The 14318-nt window shown below is 36.2% G+C and overlaps 1 protein-coding gene across 2 annotated transcripts in view; it reads left to right on the top strand.

The window, feature by feature from the left end:
• atrx (ATRX chromatin remodeler) overlaps positions 1 to 14318 on the top strand; it is a 73671-nt gene continuing 59353 nt past the window's right edge. The window contains exons 1-8 of one of the 2 annotated variants that reach the window (XM_051649424.1): positions 1 to 35; positions 3832 to 3932; positions 6151 to 6200; positions 6337 to 6386; positions 6646 to 6773; positions 10018 to 10137; positions 10421 to 10530; positions 10609 to 10676. In XM_051649424.1, coding sequence (XP_051505384.1) covers positions 16 to 35; positions 3832 to 3932; positions 6151 to 6200; positions 6337 to 6386; positions 6646 to 6773; positions 10018 to 10137; positions 10421 to 10530; positions 10609 to 10676 — 647 coding nt within the window. In that variant the 5' untranslated portion in view covers positions 1 to 15. Of the gene's footprint in view, positions 36 to 517; positions 691 to 3831; positions 3933 to 6150; positions 6201 to 6336; positions 6387 to 6645; positions 6774 to 10017; positions 10138 to 10420; positions 10531 to 10608; positions 10677 to 14318 lie in introns of those variants that run through there. The other variant, XM_051649425.1, reaches the window with a different exon arrangement.

Raw genomic sequence — 14318 nt, 5'->3', positions numbered from 1 at the left:
TCTATAGGATAAGCAATGACTGCCGAAATCTGCAGGTATGTGTACTGTTGAGAATGCGAGTGTTACTGCACAGTGTTATCAGAGATTGCATGTACTGCAGAACAGAATAATCTCATCCACATGCATGTAGTCTGACATGCGTGAAAATGAGTATGTCTAAAGTGCAGAATCTGCAGAGATATTGATAGTGCGCAAAATGCAATGCCATGTTCGCCGGTTAAAGTGTGGTCATGAGATTCTTTGGACAACGAGGCGAAGGAAAGGCGTGATTTTATGCACATTTATTATAGCATGCGCCGGTATGGCACTTATGCCCTAATTTCCCCTCTGCTTCACTTTCTTTGCTTTTAACGCATGCATTCTCTTGTGCATTATATAGGATCTTGGTATGTCATCTAAAATATGCATTTTGGAAAATGCGGGAAATCGTGTGTTTGTATATACGCGTGCAGTGCATTCAGAGCGCGCGCGCGCACGATATGAGAATCGCGTGCGCCATTTTAGCGCGTCTCGAGCCATCCGGCAAGATGGCGCTTTCGCTTTGTCTGTTCTGATCGTCTTAAAAACAGTACTTTGCTTTATTAAACATAAAACGAACCGGTTCGGATGAATAAAACACCTTTGCACGCGGCGTCAAGCTGGCACAAAATTTCACGCATCTGCGCGTGAAATGAGCACAGAGATCTTAAGGTAGGTGTGTGTTTAGGGATGTAGCCGGGTTATGCATACATTTGTGCACTTCAGATCTGTGGCTTGTTAGAAAACTTGCTAGTTTAGAGCATCTGCTCTTTTGATTGCGGTTGTTATACTGGTGAAGTGTTTTGCGTTTCTTTTACAAGCAATTTCATTATTTACCCAAAGCATAAATGAACCATTGGTCATATGTTTCAACTAGGCCTTTTCTTCAAATCTTCAGTACTTCATAAAAATGGGCGAACAAGTATGCATGGAGATTTATGCACTGATTTTGTGTTTTCCTCTGAAAATGGACGCATGCACTGAAAAGGAAACAAGCTGGGTCAAAGAAGTTTGTTGACAAAACATTTGTCTAACACAGCCTTGAACAGTAATCAATCAATAGGCAGCTATGTTTGTTGTTTTATTTATGTACTTAGTATTATTATAATAATCTTTGCCCTATTTTCAGTTTGTTTGCTCAGAAACAGGCATGAACTGATTGGTTTGTTTATAAAGCATCTCATGTCAGCGTGCGCCTTCCTGATACAGATATTTCAGTCGCGTGAACTGCGCGCTAATAGCAGACCGATGACGCCACCTGCCAATCAACGGCCGCGCAACAGTCTGGTTCCGGAAGTAAAAATCCCATTCATTTTTTTTTTTTTTTTGTGTAGACGTATTAATTTTCAAAGATAACTCATAAACCTTTAAAGACGGACCTACCGTGAGCTCCGAGGTTGTTCATCAATGGTGGGTCTTTGTTGAAGCCATCCATCCGCGTTATTTCAACTTAATTGTTTAATAACGGAATTCCTGTTTAAGGACTACATTACCCATGGTTCAGCAGAGAAAGATCCACCAATCACAGAACCGCGGACAACAAAGCCTGCCAAACAAGTCTTGCAGCAACCCACTCCCTTGAGACACTGGCTGTGTCTTCTTTGGAAGACTGCATGCTAGGTAGGATGCGTCCTTTGAAGGCAGCGGTATACCGAGTGTCCTCCTTTAAACAAGCCTCGTTTAAACGAGACGGCCTTTGTAGGACAAACGGAAACGGAAGGTAACATGGTTGCTATGACAGCACGTCACTCTTTAACAAGCGCGAGCGCTTTGAGTGAGAAAGGAACAAAGTCCCTTTAGAAGGGAATGTATGAGGTACATAATGATGTAAAGAGAAAAGAAAATAGATTTTACAGGTGTACTTTTAGTCTAATACTTTATATATTACTATAATTATACATATTATATACTCTGCACCCATCTACTGAGGTACTTCAACTTAGGAATTAACGTTCCTTGTGTTTGAACATCATATTTTCGGGCAAATTGGCGTAATTTTTTTTGACATTTCCGTTGAAGCAAAGTATTGTGGGTTATGAGTGCCCACGAAGGATACATCTCATGCATCCTCCCAATTCCTGTGAAAGAAGGTCACATTGGAAGGCTGCATTCGGAGTGTCCTACTCGCATTTCTGAAACGAGACAGCCTCGATGACGTATGCGACTGACAAACGCGACTTCCGGAGGACACATCCTTCCAAACCAGACACAGCCGCTGTGAAGGACAGTCGAGTCGGTCTCCCTAAACCCTCAAACTACATATATATTTGTATATCAGAATGTTTTCAGTAAACCCAAAATATATTGTCGCTATACCTAATAACAACCTAAAATCAATAGTTTTATATAATACTATTTATTTTTATTTTTTTCAATCGCGTGATTCGCAATGCTTCATGGGATTGTAGTTCATGCCCTTGTAGTTCAGGCTTTTATTAAGGATTATTGGAGACAATGAATGGCAAACGTCCACTGTTGCACACGTAAAAAAATAAAAAGAATATATATATATATATATATATATATATTGTATCTTTTTTTTTTAAATGTATGTATTTTAGGCTGGTTTGTGTGCTTTATATTTAGGATTCCCCCCCCCGATTTTGATAGTGATTTTCAGGACTTTTAATTTAAATACATTTTTTTATTTTTTTTTTATTCTAGTTTTATCATTTTTATGTTATTGTTGTTATCAGGTTTCCCTCGGTCATGGAAAACCTGGTAATATGAGGGAATTTTAAAATTGTGATATCCAAGCCTGGGAAAATCTTAAGGCATTAAAAATTCTTTAGCAAATATAAAGTTTTCTAATTATGCTAGCCTAAACTTTGTAATATTTTATTGGCTAAAATTGCTCTTGTTGAGTGCAATATTTATGAAATGTTTTTTTTCTTAAATCGTCATTGGTTAGTCACAAATGACTGGAAAGGTCATTGGTCAAAATATTTAGCTATCTTGGTTCTGGAAGCATTTTTCCCCATATGGATTTCATAAAATCCTTCATAAGAGTTGTAAGCCATGAGCCAAACTATCCAGCTCTTTGATTTGAAGCTAAAAAGTATTTAAAAATTGAACAAAAAGACAAGGTACAAGACTGTGTACTTAATGTGGGAATGAACTACAATCCCAAGAAGCATTGCGAATGATGTAATCGAGTTAGAAATGATGGGAAAATATAAATCAATTTATTTGAAGTTGGTCGGAAACTATATTTTACGTATATTGCAAAATATTCATATATATATATATGTATGTGTGTGTGTATATATATATATATATATATATATATATATATATATATATATATATATATATATATATATATATATATAATACGTAGTTTGAGAGTGTGGGTAGAATGACTGAATTGCATCATTCACAGTGCATTATGGGAGTGTCCGGTCGCTCTAGAGCTCTTTTGGCACACTTTGTTAGCCACGATTCTCTGAGTGGTGGATTTTTCCCCCTTGGGATCATGGGTCATGTAGTTCTTCACCAGGAATTCTGCCATTAAACATGATGTTTTTAAAATGAAGTCGAAATAACAGTGAGTGATGGCTTCAACAGAAGCATACACCATCGTTTAACAACCTCTGAGGTCAGGTTAGGTCTGTTTTTAAAGGTTTATAAGTTATTGTTAAAAATCAATTTCCCTAAAGAGAAACTGAATGGGATTTTTACTTCCGGAACCCAACTTTTGTGCCCTATGTTTTTCTTATGACCCACCACTGGCCTAAATTTTGATTTAAAATGTAAAATAGGCCTAAGCAATTAAGAGTCAGTCTGTTGTCTTATTTAAACTGTTTCTTTCAGGTCCAGAAAGCTGAACACACTGGTGACTAAACTTCATGAGTTCTTGGGACATTCTCCAGAAGACGAAAGCTTTGAATCACACGTTGATGAGACTTCCAGTGGTAAAAAATAATACTTACCTAAGACAAATAATGTTTGATTATTTGGAATTTTTTTGTTCATTTATCATCTACAGAGGAAACTGTGTTTAGTAGATCCACTTTAGATTAAATTAAGTCAATTTATTCTATGTTAATGTTTGCATTAGAGCTGCAACTAACGATTATTTTGTTAATCGACCAATCTAACGGTTGTTGGAACGATTATTCGACTATTCAGCGACTATAGCAACGATTAATCATTAGCTCTTAACCGATTATTCAGCTTGTGCCCGACTTAAAAGGTTGTATTAAATGTGCTTACTAACAATAAAGAGGACAAAATCATCTTTTAAAAATATCTCTAAATGACATTCACTGAATTTAAGGAAAAAAATTAATTCAGGAAAAAATTCACTGCAAAAAATTATATTGTTATCAAGTGTTTTTGTCTTGTTTTCAATTTAAAATTGTCTAAAAATCCTTAAAACAAGATACATTTACTTAAGGAACATATAAGATATTTAGACTTGCTTTCAGAGAAGTGTATTTTGTGTATAAGTGTTTTTTTTTTTTCCCTTGGTTATTCTTCTGCGAGTGCAGTAAAGACAAAATATACTTATATTCAAGATCTATTCTCTAAAAGCAAATATCTTATATGCTGTTCTGTGGTGAATGCATCTTTAAAAAAAAGGATTTTTAGACATTTTAAAATGCTTGTATTTCTTAATATTATATTCAACATTCTCAGATAACAATTTTTATTCTGCAGTATACGTTTTAAATTAGTTTTAGATATTATTATTGGAAAACAAGCCAAAACAAAAACAAATCAAAAATGTATTTTGTTGCAGTGTATAATGAGGTGAAGACTGCCTCTCTCATCTTTCTGTTCATTTCAATCCATCTTTAACTAAAAAACAAACAAACTAGCTCTTATTAATAAAGTTGTGTATTGCCAATTTTCTTCACGATCAGAAATGCATAGTGACACATATATTATGATTCAGTAAGTCGCGAGCCATCACTTTATAGTCTAGCTGCAACAAGCGTGCGCTCGGGATGCGTGTCCCCATGACAAAATGTGCATCAGACAGGTGCCGTTTCAATCTCTCCCCCTTAGATCGGGACGCTTCACATAACTCAGAAGAGGCGCTGACCACACAGAGAAATCACCGTTTCGGAGTTTGTAGTTATTTACATGACCTGCTTCCTTATTATTTGAACTTTAAAGAGGCCCTATTCTGCTTTTTGGGATGTTCCCTTTCCTTTAGTGTGTAATGTAGCTATTTGTGCATGTAAAACGTCTGCAAAGTTACATGCCATAGGGAGTTACTCTCTCCCACAGAAAGCACTGCTCCTGAACTGCCTGAAACGCCTGGTTTGTAGTCCAGACAATACTTCCGTGACTTAGCTATGTCACTATGTGATACATTTGCATAATGCCCGCCTCAGGAATGCGCTTCTCAGGAACACTCGAGCTGAAACTCGTTTATGGTAAGGGCCGTTCCGTTTCCAACACACGCTCTAAGTGGTTGACCAATCACATCAGACTGGGCCAGCTGACCAATCAGAGCAGACTGGGCTTTTCGGAAAGGGGGGTCTTTAAAGAGACAGAAGCTACAACAGAGCTTTTCAGACAGAGGTGCTGCAGCAATGTACAGTATGAGAAAAATAATGTGTTTTTTGAACATTTAAAGCATGTTAACCTATTGTAATAGACCCCCAAAATAAAACTATGAACCTGTAAATGAGCATGATATGGGCTCTTTAATAACGGTATAATGTATTAAATATAACTGCATTAAAGATGTGACATCAGGGTGTTTCCTTTAAAGACGCTCAATGCAAGTTTTGCTTCAGCATAGCAGCAGCTCCACTTATTCCACAACGAGTGTGCTTCTGTATTTACTTATTTGGTATTTGTGTGTAATTCCCTCATACTTTGCAATCTACATCACCTGAAGCTGTTTGGAAATTTAGAGTGCATCTGGACTGTGAGCTGTGTAATTCTTCCTCTCCTCAGTCGGGCGCGAGATGCAGTGCTGCTGTCATGCATCATCATCAGAGTTTTATATGATCTCATGTTACGTTAAATGACATCAAACGCACATTTTTGTCGACAATGTTTTTTATTGTCGACGTTGTCTATAATGTCAACTAATCACTTCAGCCCTAGTTTGCATTTTGTTTTTTTCGTTAGTTTCCATAGTGTAATTATATATTGTGTTCCATTTTGCAGGTAAAATGGCCACTAATGACTTAAACATCCCAGATGACAAAATGAATGAGGTAGGCTACTTTAATTCAAAGCCAATTTTTGCTTGCAGATTACCATAACGGTTGCCTTTTATTTCTAATGCTGATGTTGCCTGCATTACACTCAGTAAATAGCAGCATTGCTGAAACATATTAATATTTTCTTCAGCCTGGTTGCTCCTCAGAAATGACCAAGCCCTCATCTTCAAGGTCAAAAAGGTGAGTTGGGATTCAGTCATTGTAACAGGGTTACGCAGCAGACATAGAAACTAGAGCTTGTTGTGGTTAGGACAGTAACCCAGATTTACATGGAAGAGATCTTTTACCATGCCTGGTCAGGATAGAGTGCTAACTTTTTAGGACTATTGTGATGCAATGTTGAGTTGATAAGTGTGAGGGAGGAAATTGGATAATTTGGGAAAAAGATTTAAAAAAATAATTTTAGGTATTTTAATTTTTTTTTTAATCTAAATTTCAGAAAACCTTCTATTGTGACCAAACATACAGCCATCGATGAATCGGAGTGTGCTAATGAAAGAGGAGGTGAAAACTGCATGGGAGATGACAGCATGCAGAGCGGTTTGGATATTAGCAAGCTGCCACAAGGTAATTCCTCTGTTTAGACTTCTTTTTAAAGCTAATGTGTTTTTTTGTTTGTTTTTTTCATGGTAAATTTATAAATCCCAACGTAATAGGCAGAATCAACTATAAGTAGGGTTGGGCAATATGGCAAAAAATATTATCACGATATTCTTTTTCATATCATTCGATATCGATATTTATCACAATATGCATTCACGTTTGCACATTGCACATTTTTTTGAATTTCCAAGTTGGCAGAAAAAAAAATCCTGAACAGCCAAAATAGTCTATTCAAAACTGCATTGGGGGCCCAGAGACAGCCAAAGCAGTGGTGTCTGAGGGATCTTCTACAAAAATATTACAATTATCTATATATTATAAATCTACAATTACCAATTATCTCTATAACAATGTTATTATAGAGTTTATCAATCGAGTGCAGTTGGAAATTAATGTTAAAAGATTATGTACATTTGAATACATATATTTTTTTACATTAAAATTATTTTTATATTTCATAACATTCAGATAACCAAGTATGGGGGCATAGAAGCCCTTGTGACTGAGGAATGATACTGTATGGGGGTTCAGGGGAATCACCTGAGAGAAAATGTAAAAAGTGTAAAAGTCTGAATGGGCCATTTTTATATATTCATTAAAGTGAGAAAGACTAGACTACAAACTAGTAATTTGATTGTCTTTCATCCTTGTCAGAGATAATGACATTGGCAACTTCATACAGTCTGAGGCTGCGTTTCCACTGACGTGGAAGAAATCCACTCAAAGCCACTCCCAACGCTAGGGAACAGCTTTCCCTGCGCTGCTGTCAATTCTACAATCCACCTCGCGAGCGTGGCACTCGGCTTCCATATGAAAGAATTGAAAGTGCTCGCTCGCCTTCGCTCACCACACACCAGTGGAAACGTACGATAAGAAAGCTGAACTGCTTGTGTTTTTAGCAACACGCACCTGATCGTCTAGATGTAGAACACATGCTAAATATCGAAAATTACTCAAAAGCTTATCAATATCGTGGAGTTTTTTTTTTTATCGTGATAAATATCGTGATCATTTTATCGCCCAGTCCTAACTATAAGACATTTGTAGGTTGATTCAGTCTGAAAGTGTAACATTATGGTGATATCAAAACACTCCTCTGTTTGTTTGAATGGCTCGTCCAGCCTGACACAGTAAGATTTCATCTACCAATAATGCAGTGGTTCTCAAATTTATTTGGTCACGCCCCCCTTTGAAACAATAAAATCTTTAGCGCCCCCCCTTAAAAAAATCTAATCAGAAGTGATCAAAATGTAGAAGATTAATAGCATTTTCTTTCATATTCATATAATGTAAAGTTTTATTTAAAAATACTATGAAAACTTGATTTTCTCTCAATGGAGACATTTACACTAGATAGTTTTAAAAAATAAACGACTGTGATTGGCCCATCCTGGCAGTAACTACATGTCAGCGACAAGACTGAGGGATGAGAGGATGGTGATAGGCTGTCCAAGTTCCAAAAGCACCATACAAGTCATCCTTAACTCCGACTGAAATATCAGTGTTAATTCATCGTTTCCCCCATTTGAAACTGGCATGCGAGACATCATTGTTTACATAAACAATTTGCGCACGTGACATTATTACTAGCTTTGCAGTTCGTGCTGCGGTGCCTGCCAAAAGTTTAAACAAAGCAGGAGGAAAAGCAGAGGTGTAGAAATTGCGCACATTGGTTCTTGCGTGTATTGTCACTATTTTTGCTGAATGTGTGAAAGTGATTTGAGAACGGGTCAGTCTTCCGCGCCCCCCACACTTTGAGATCCACTGCAATAGTGTGAGTTTAGGGAGGGACTATCTGTTTGTATAACCCATGGAAGATATGGGGATTTTTTTGGAATCTGTTTGAGAACAATGATTATTTTTGCAATTCTTTTTGGTGATGCTACTGCCATAGAAATTGCACACTTCAGCATTAAGCCATTTGAAGCGCACGCTCAAAAAAAGATTTGTGTTGCTTGTTCATTTTACTTAATTAAAATGAACTTATGCAGCCATTCTAAAACATTTTGTCACAACTTGATTTCATTTAATTTTATCCATTTACATTTGTAAAATGGAAGTTTACTTAAGCCATTTAGTTGGGACTACATGAATACTTTTTGTGGTGGTAATGTAGCATTGATGAAACTGGGCAGGGGATTTCCATTTCCCAGCATGCTTTGCTGGGACTCGATAGGGAGGGTAAATGTTAAAATAAAGTGTTATTTTATGTGTTTTCATGCAAGATGAATATAAAGGGAGATACTTAATGTTTTGATAGGTTGAGATTTAAGAGTATCAGTTATATTGGAGTTTTGGGGTTACAGTTATGTTGAAGAGTGGCGCTTGAGCTAACAATGAGGACAGATATACACTATGTGGCCAAAAGTTTGTGGACACCATATGTGCTTGATGAACATTTGATTTCAAAACCTTAGGCATCAATTTCCCCCTTTGCTGTAATAACAGCGTCCACTCTTCTGGGAAGGCTTTCCACTATACTGTATGTAGTAACATGGCTGCAGGGATTTGCTCTCATTCAGACACAAGTCTATCAGTGAGGTCAGGAACTGACGTTGGTCGATGGGGCCTGACTTACAGTTGCTGTTCCAGTTCACCCCAAAAGTGATCAGAGGGGTACAGGTCTATTACCCCTCTATACCCCTCTATAGTCAATTTCTTCCACGCCAGACACAGTAAACCATTTCTTTATGGACCTCACTTTGTTCCCAGGGGCATTGTCATGCTGGAACAGAAAAGGGCTATCGCCAAACAGTTGCCACAAATTTGGAAGCACACAAAGCCCAAGCCATTACATAAAGAAACGTTAAGATTTTTCTTTACTGGATTTAATGGAGTAACCAAATTCGTTAATTAGAAGGGGGTGTCCACAAACTTTTGGCCATATAGTGTATGTTGCACATGAAATTGATTGCTTGATTCATTGTGCAAATGCTGTGCTACCCATAGCATAGTTACTAAGCTACACTTGGTAGTGCTTTCAAACAGCATGTATTTAGCATACTTACATTCACTTTTGCTAGTTAGTACGTAAATAAATTAAATGTATTTATTTGTGTTACATTGACATGCCTAATTTTGTTGTTTGTGTTGAGATTACACAGTAATTTTAAGTTAGAAAACTCTTAAAACATGTGGAACCTCTGTCCATGATTGAATGTAGTTCAGCCAAAGAGTTTTCTGAACATCCTGGCTTCACTTTTTGCAGGCACAGTGGTGGTTAAGCCAGAACCGGTTTCTAATGAAACTAAAGATGAATTCAAAGGTCCGGAATTCCGTAACAGAGGATCAAGTAAAAACAAAGAGGAATGTACACGGAAACGTCCTGGTGAGTAAACTCTTGTCTACTGTAGATCATTTGAGTCAGGTACCTATGTTTTTCTAGCACTACTCCTTAGATGAGTTTTCAATGTCCAAAATAGTGACTTGAATACGGTTGTCACTACCTTTCAAAACATTTTCAGATGTTAATTTGTTGAATTTGTATACGTGTCCTATGTAAAGTGTACTGAACATCTCCAATATCTACTGTACATGGAATCTAATTTTTTATAATGTTAGTTTTATCTTCATTTATTTTTAACCATTATTTTTTATTCAATCCCTCACAGATGAAAAACTCCAGGAGATTTTTAATTGCACGGCATGTGGACAGCAAGTAAATCATTTTCAGAAGGATTCCATCTTCCAGCATCCTGCACTGCATGTTCTGATCTGCAAGGTACAAATCTGACCAAAAGCTTAAAACTATACATCAGTGAATGTGTATCTTTTATTAACATGTGCCTTTTTCTTCCAGTCATGTTTCAGATATTATATGAGTGACGATATTGGCAAGGATGAAGATGGCATGGATGAACAGTGCAGGTTGGTGCAGTACATTTTTATTTCCTCAATATTTGCAAGTGTCACAATGCATTTTAATTTTTTTCCAAAAATCAATTGAAAGATCAATTTGAACTTTAAAGAGGCCCTATTTTGCTTTTTGGGATGTTCCCTTTCCTTTAGTGTGTAATGTAGCTATTTGAACTTTTCCTATATAAAGTGAACTTTGAACTATTAACTGAATACAATCTCTTTCTATAGATTTATTGATTTTCTTTGACTCTTTCAAACGTGCTATCATTTGTCTGAAAATATTTCAAACAAAATTCTCCAATTCATCGATAATTATTATTTAGGCAGTTTTTATGACCTTATATTATTTGATAAACTAAATGAGATATTTGTACTTTCAAAAATTCATATCACATTACAGGACCATTTTAGAATTAACTAAGACAAAAGATGATTAAAATAAGTGAAGAAAACAAAAATGTTAAATGGTGATCAATTACATGATATGAAATATAAACTTCCCCTCAAACGTATGGATTTCTTCATCTTCGGGAAATTACATGTCCCAGGGGTTGATTTTTATTAGAATGAACAGATTTAAACTTTTTTCTATTTGTTATATGAATGTCACATTAAAACTGACTCCGAAACTTTTTAACAGGCAGTCATCATTTATTTTTGGTACTTTATTTTTCTTCTTTCAAATGCCTTTTATGTTAAACTTGCATGTTTAAACAATGATAATCTAAACAGAGTAAAATAGACAATTTCAATATTTATTATGCAAAGATTGTTTTATCAACTTCCACAGTTGTGGCGTCATTTCCACCACACCAAACAGAGCATACTTGTGATGAAATATGGGACAAGTGATGTTTGAAGAAAACCGAGAAAAATCAAGGAAAATATAACTTGATCAGAGTTTTTTATTTTTATTTGTTTTTTATTTTGCTGGACGTCATATCCAATCAAGCTGCAATTTTGCCAGAGTATGCAAACAAAAATGCTATTTTTTTTTAAATTGTGTTAATGTAGGATACATAAAATGTTAGCTTTGAAATACTCATAACAATACAAAGAAATTAGTTATTTTATTTAATATTGTCAACATCATTTCCACCACAGTATCCTATTAAACACTAAACAGAATTTGAAATATGGCGGAAATAACACTGGTGTGGATTTGTATTAATTTCTGAGAAAAAAAAAAAAACTAGCGAGAGTGTAAAAAATGTTTTATTGAGACTTTACTTTCTAGGAGATCACAGTGCTAAAAGTGCCCGAAGTTGAAGAAACACCCATATACTGTACACCCACCGACCACTTTATTAGGTTCACCTGTACATCTACTTATTCATGTGATTATCAAATCAGCCAATCAAGTGGCAGCAGTGAAATGTGTACAATCGTGCAGATATGGGTCAAGAGCTTCAGTTAATGTTCACATCAACCATCAGAATGGGGAAAAAATGTGATCTCAGTGATTTAGACCGTGGCATGATTGTTGGTACCAGACGGGCTGGTTTGAGTATTTCTGTAACTGCTGATCTCCTGGGATTTTCACACACAACTCTCTAGAGCAGGGGTCGGCAACCTTTTTGACCTGGAGTGCCATTTCTTATTTTCCTGGTCAGTGGATGTGCCGATGGCGTTGCAACATTTGAGTCCACTTGTGAAAATGTTTCTATTTTGCATTTTTCTAATTTAATTGTTTATTTTCTATTACAAATTATATTATAAGCATAAGTTTCAGTGAAAAACCCGATGATTATGAAATAATCATGATCCTGCATGTGAATTTTCACAGAGCATCTTGTGAAAGTGCTTTAATGAAAGAAAACCTGTCCTTTTGTACAATATGAATTAACACAGTTAATGGCTGGGTTTCCCCAAGCACTAAGTAGGGCGTTAGTAGCTCTTAAGTAGTACTTAATCTCTATTGCACGTTTCCCCAAATGCATCCTTATCCAAGTAGTTCGTTAAAATGTTTGTAAATTAACAAGAGCTTTGAACCATTCTTAAGTCCATTAAGTGCAACTTAAACTTTTCTTTCTGGCATCTTTCACAGTTTATCAAAGACAATGGGACATTAAATAAATTGTATTAATATATTTTGATCATTGGAAAGCCATTGTAAACTATTTCAGAGGATTAAAAAAAGTATTTAAAAAAAAATCGCTGTGAAATCAATAGGCAGTCTCCGCAGTCTGCACATGCGACGTGATAGGTTTAAATTACAAGACACGTGATATAGTATAATGTTATATTAGCCTTCTTTGATAAGCATAATTGTAATGGCAATAGAAAGACAACATGCTCTTATTAAACAGTTTATTAAATAAGACATGAGTAATGTAATGTGACCATGCAGTTTAAAAATTAAATATGCCTAATAAATAATACAAATTTGAGTAAGAGTGTGCAATGAGAGATTCCCTCTCTCTCTCTCTTCATCCTCCTCTTCTTCCTCCAATGGCTGGTTCAAATCATCTTGCCTGTAGTCTTTTTACAAGGCAGTAACAAATTGCATGATGCATAAAGGCAGTGAGGCTACAAGTACACGGTGCCTTAAACTCTAATCAGATGATCTATTAATATTTAGACAGGTCTATGAGTAGTTAAATATTGATGCCCGTCATTTTAATCATGTTCTTTGTGCATTTGTTCAGTTTCCAGCCAAAAAACTTTAGGCAACGTATGATCCATGTCGTGTGCATTCATGTTATATGCATTTATTGCATCACTTTCATTAATCTCTATGATTGAGCATCAATTAGGGCTGGGCGATATGGACCAAAAATCATATCTCTATATGTCTAGGCTTAATGGCAATACACGATAAATATCTCTCTTTTTTTCTACAAAGTGGACTAAATGTTCAGTTGTAAATCAAAGCCACATATGAGTTGGTAAATTAATCTTGCAACGCACTTTGTTTCATGACAGAAGACTTTTCGGGCTGTGAATTGGTCATTCACTTGTCCGAGTAAAAAAGTTACTTGTCCAGAGGGAAAAAAGGACGTGTATTGGTTACATGCTCAAGTAACATATAAGAGTTTCTGTTGTATGTTTTCTAAAACTACGACATGGCCAACCTAATAGTATTATATCTATGCAATCAACTAGATTCTCTGGGACAGAAATGTAAACTGCGCTGCACTGTTTTCTCTTTTATGCTGGGTTGAAAATCTCAAGTATTAATAGTGGTGTTTTCCTTATTACATCACGTGTTGTTCTGAAATTAAAAAGAAACAAATGAAATATGAAATGTAGGCTGTTATCCGCGCAGCCCGACCAAAGCAAAGCGTGCGTAAATGGCTTGCACATGCTGCACGAGTCTGTTGGGTATACTGCAGTCTCATCACATTTTAACTTTTTGTTTAGCATCCCATTCAGCTCATGAAAACATGCTGCGTGATCATGAGGAAGGATTACATCAAGATGTAGATTGGAATGCAGGTGCGGAATTTCATATAAATAAAATAGTCTACTCCTCTCCCGCCGTTGATGGCGTACCAATGATTACTCTTCCACGTGCCAATGCTGGCACATGTGCCATAGGTTGCTGACCCCTGCTCAAGAGTATAAAAAGAATGGTGCGAAAAACAAAAAACATCCAGTGATCGGCAGTTCTGTAGGCAAAAACGGCTTGTTAATGACAGAGGTCAGAGG

The sequence above is a fragment of the Myxocyprinus asiaticus genome, chromosome 22 (genome assembly GCF_019703515.2).
Source record: "Myxocyprinus asiaticus isolate MX2 ecotype Aquarium Trade chromosome 22, UBuf_Myxa_2, whole genome shotgun sequence".
In the NCBI taxonomy this organism is placed as follows: Eukaryota; Metazoa; Chordata; class Actinopteri; order Cypriniformes; family Catostomidae; genus Myxocyprinus; species Myxocyprinus asiaticus.
Note: the sequence above shows the minus strand (reverse complement) of the source record. Positions and strands in the feature narration are given on the sequence as shown.